At 31.2% G+C, this 2,214-nt stretch overlaps 1 protein-coding gene across 1 annotated transcript; it reads right to left on the bottom strand.

The window, feature by feature from the left end:
* Positions 1-1,487: 1,487 nt before the first annotated feature.
* LOC106797942 (receptor-like protein EIX2) lies at positions 1,488-2,139 on the bottom strand. Its single transcript, XM_014773261.2, has one exon. The coding sequence runs from the start codon at positions 2,107-2,109 to the stop codon at positions 1,525-1,527; it is 585 nt and encodes a 194-aa protein (XP_014628747.1). The 5' UTR covers positions 2,110-2,139; the 3' UTR covers positions 1,488-1,524.
* Between the last annotated feature and the right edge of the window lie 75 nt (positions 2,140-2,214).

Below are 2,214 nucleotides of genomic sequence, written 5' to 3'. Positions count from 1 at the left end.
ATTACATGCAATTTGAACCTATAACTAATTTTAAATGATCAAATTTTTATTATTCAAAATAAAAGAAAAGAAAAAAAATTGTCTTCTAGACAAACCACAGACAACTCCACCAAATCCATATCAAGGTCCCCACTTTTTCAACTTGAACCATAGGCCACTCCATCAAATCTATGCCAAAGTTTCTTATCATTGACAACAAATGTTGAGAGTTAAGTCAAGCATGAAAAAAAATAGGGTAAAATATATAATTTCTATCCGTATAAAATTTTAATGTGCTACTTTTTTTTTTTATCCTGAGTTAAGTTTGGATGATAGATAATTATCATGTATTCTTAGATTTTGGTGTCATGGGGGGGATATTTATGTGATATATGTCTTTTATGCTTTTTTATTGTCATGAACTAATCTTCTCTTTTGTTGGAGTTGAATATAATTGGTTCATTTTTCATGTAATGACTATTTTTTTTTATTGAATAAAGCATTCTAATTGTTTCTCTTCTATGTTTAATATGTGTTTTTGGCTTAATCACCTGTTTGTATGATTTTTTTTATTCAATTGTAATTAAAAAAATTCTTTGAACTACGAATTGCAAAAAACACCTAATAATTTTTATGTCTAGGAATAAGATAAAAAGAATTGAGCATCAATAAACACTTTATCTTAATGAAAATCATTTAGTTATATTAATTTAAGAGATTGATAGTGTTATCAAGGGATTTTGGTCTCTTCACTAGGAATTAAAGTGAAGATAATATGATGGGTTTATGATAATATAACCTTTATTAAATATGAATGTGTAGTTATTAGGTGATAGACACTTCAATGAAATTAAATCCCAACAATTTTTTCATTGATTTAACCCCAACAATTACATGAGGTGTTTGTTAAAATTCCCAAACAATTTTTTTCCTTAATTTTTTCTTTTATTTTCTTCTTTAGTTTTCTTATTTTTATTTCTTCCTTTAATTTCTTTATCTTTATGCATATTGTTATTTAAATCAAATTAGCTAATGTTAATTAATTTCAAATATTCATAGTATAGAAATTATACTTTTTACTACCCAATTATTGCCTAAGTCCTGTTAATGAGTATTATAGAAAAAAATGCATGAATAGCGAGAGAAGGAAGATGTGGAAGGGTTTAGAAACTGCAGAATCCTATGCAAGCTCCAACTTTCTACACTAATTAAACTCATTCAGGCAAATTCTAAGTTACATTTTGTGTAAAACAATCTTCTTAAATCCAATCACCGAGTGTGTCATTCCAGGTATTTTAATGCTAATCATTGTTAGCGCACAGATAGTAGAAGACAATAGTGCGTCATAAATACAAAAACAGAATTTGATACTAAGTCTGAAGCTCGTCTAGTTCTCTTAACATTAAGAACATTTATTACCAATGAAAGCAAAACAAACAGACACCCCATATGAACATGTACATAGTATGGTAAACCTTTTCACATTTTTAATGGCTAGACTAACACGTTGTAATGTCTCTCACTCCTAACAGTTAACATGTAAACTCACAATTTCCCAAGTAACCTTCTTACCTTCAAAACTATTATCACATAAATCAGATCTCTCAAGTGGTCAAGATAATGAAAATAAGCACGCCTCCAAGTTCTGTTGAAGAAAACAACACTGCAAAAACCCCAAAATCCTGCTGCAAATCCAACTCCCATACCGATATAAAACTCTGATGTTCCAAAGAAATTACCATCACCGTGTCCAACAGAAGCAGTCTCTGTCAACTCTTCCTTGTCTGTGCAATTTTTTGTTACAGGAGGACCACAAAGCTCAGGATTTCCAGTGTAGCTAAGTTCTTCAAAGCTCTGAAGTTGGGTGCTCGTGGGAATTCTGCCTGATAAGTTGTTGTATGATAGATTCAGGACACTGAGGAAGGACAAATCAGATAAGCTTTGAGGGATTTGACCTGAAATGTTGTTTAGTGAGAGATCAAGGGATTCTAACAATTTCATTTTTCCCATGTCATTTGGTATCCCTCCAGACAGATGATTTCTAGACAAGTTCAAAAACCGCAAAGCAGATAGCTTGGAAATTTCAGATGGAATTGCTCCAGACAGCTTATTACTTGAAAGATCAATCATTCTCACCAATATCAAATTGTCTCTGTACTCTAACTCATCTCCTTTGGGACTAAGACAAGAGTTTCCTGTAGTGGTTATAACTGAAGTCAGAGCCATATGATACTT

This window comes from Glycine max, unplaced genomic scaffold (genome assembly GCF_000004515.6).
Source record: "Glycine max cultivar Williams 82 unplaced genomic scaffold, Glycine_max_v4.0 scaffold_164, whole genome shotgun sequence".
NCBI lineage: Eukaryota > Viridiplantae > Streptophyta > Magnoliopsida > Fabales > Fabaceae > Glycine > Glycine max.
The sequence above is the reverse complement of the archived record's forward strand: the minus strand, read 5'-3'. Positions and strand labels throughout refer to the sequence as shown.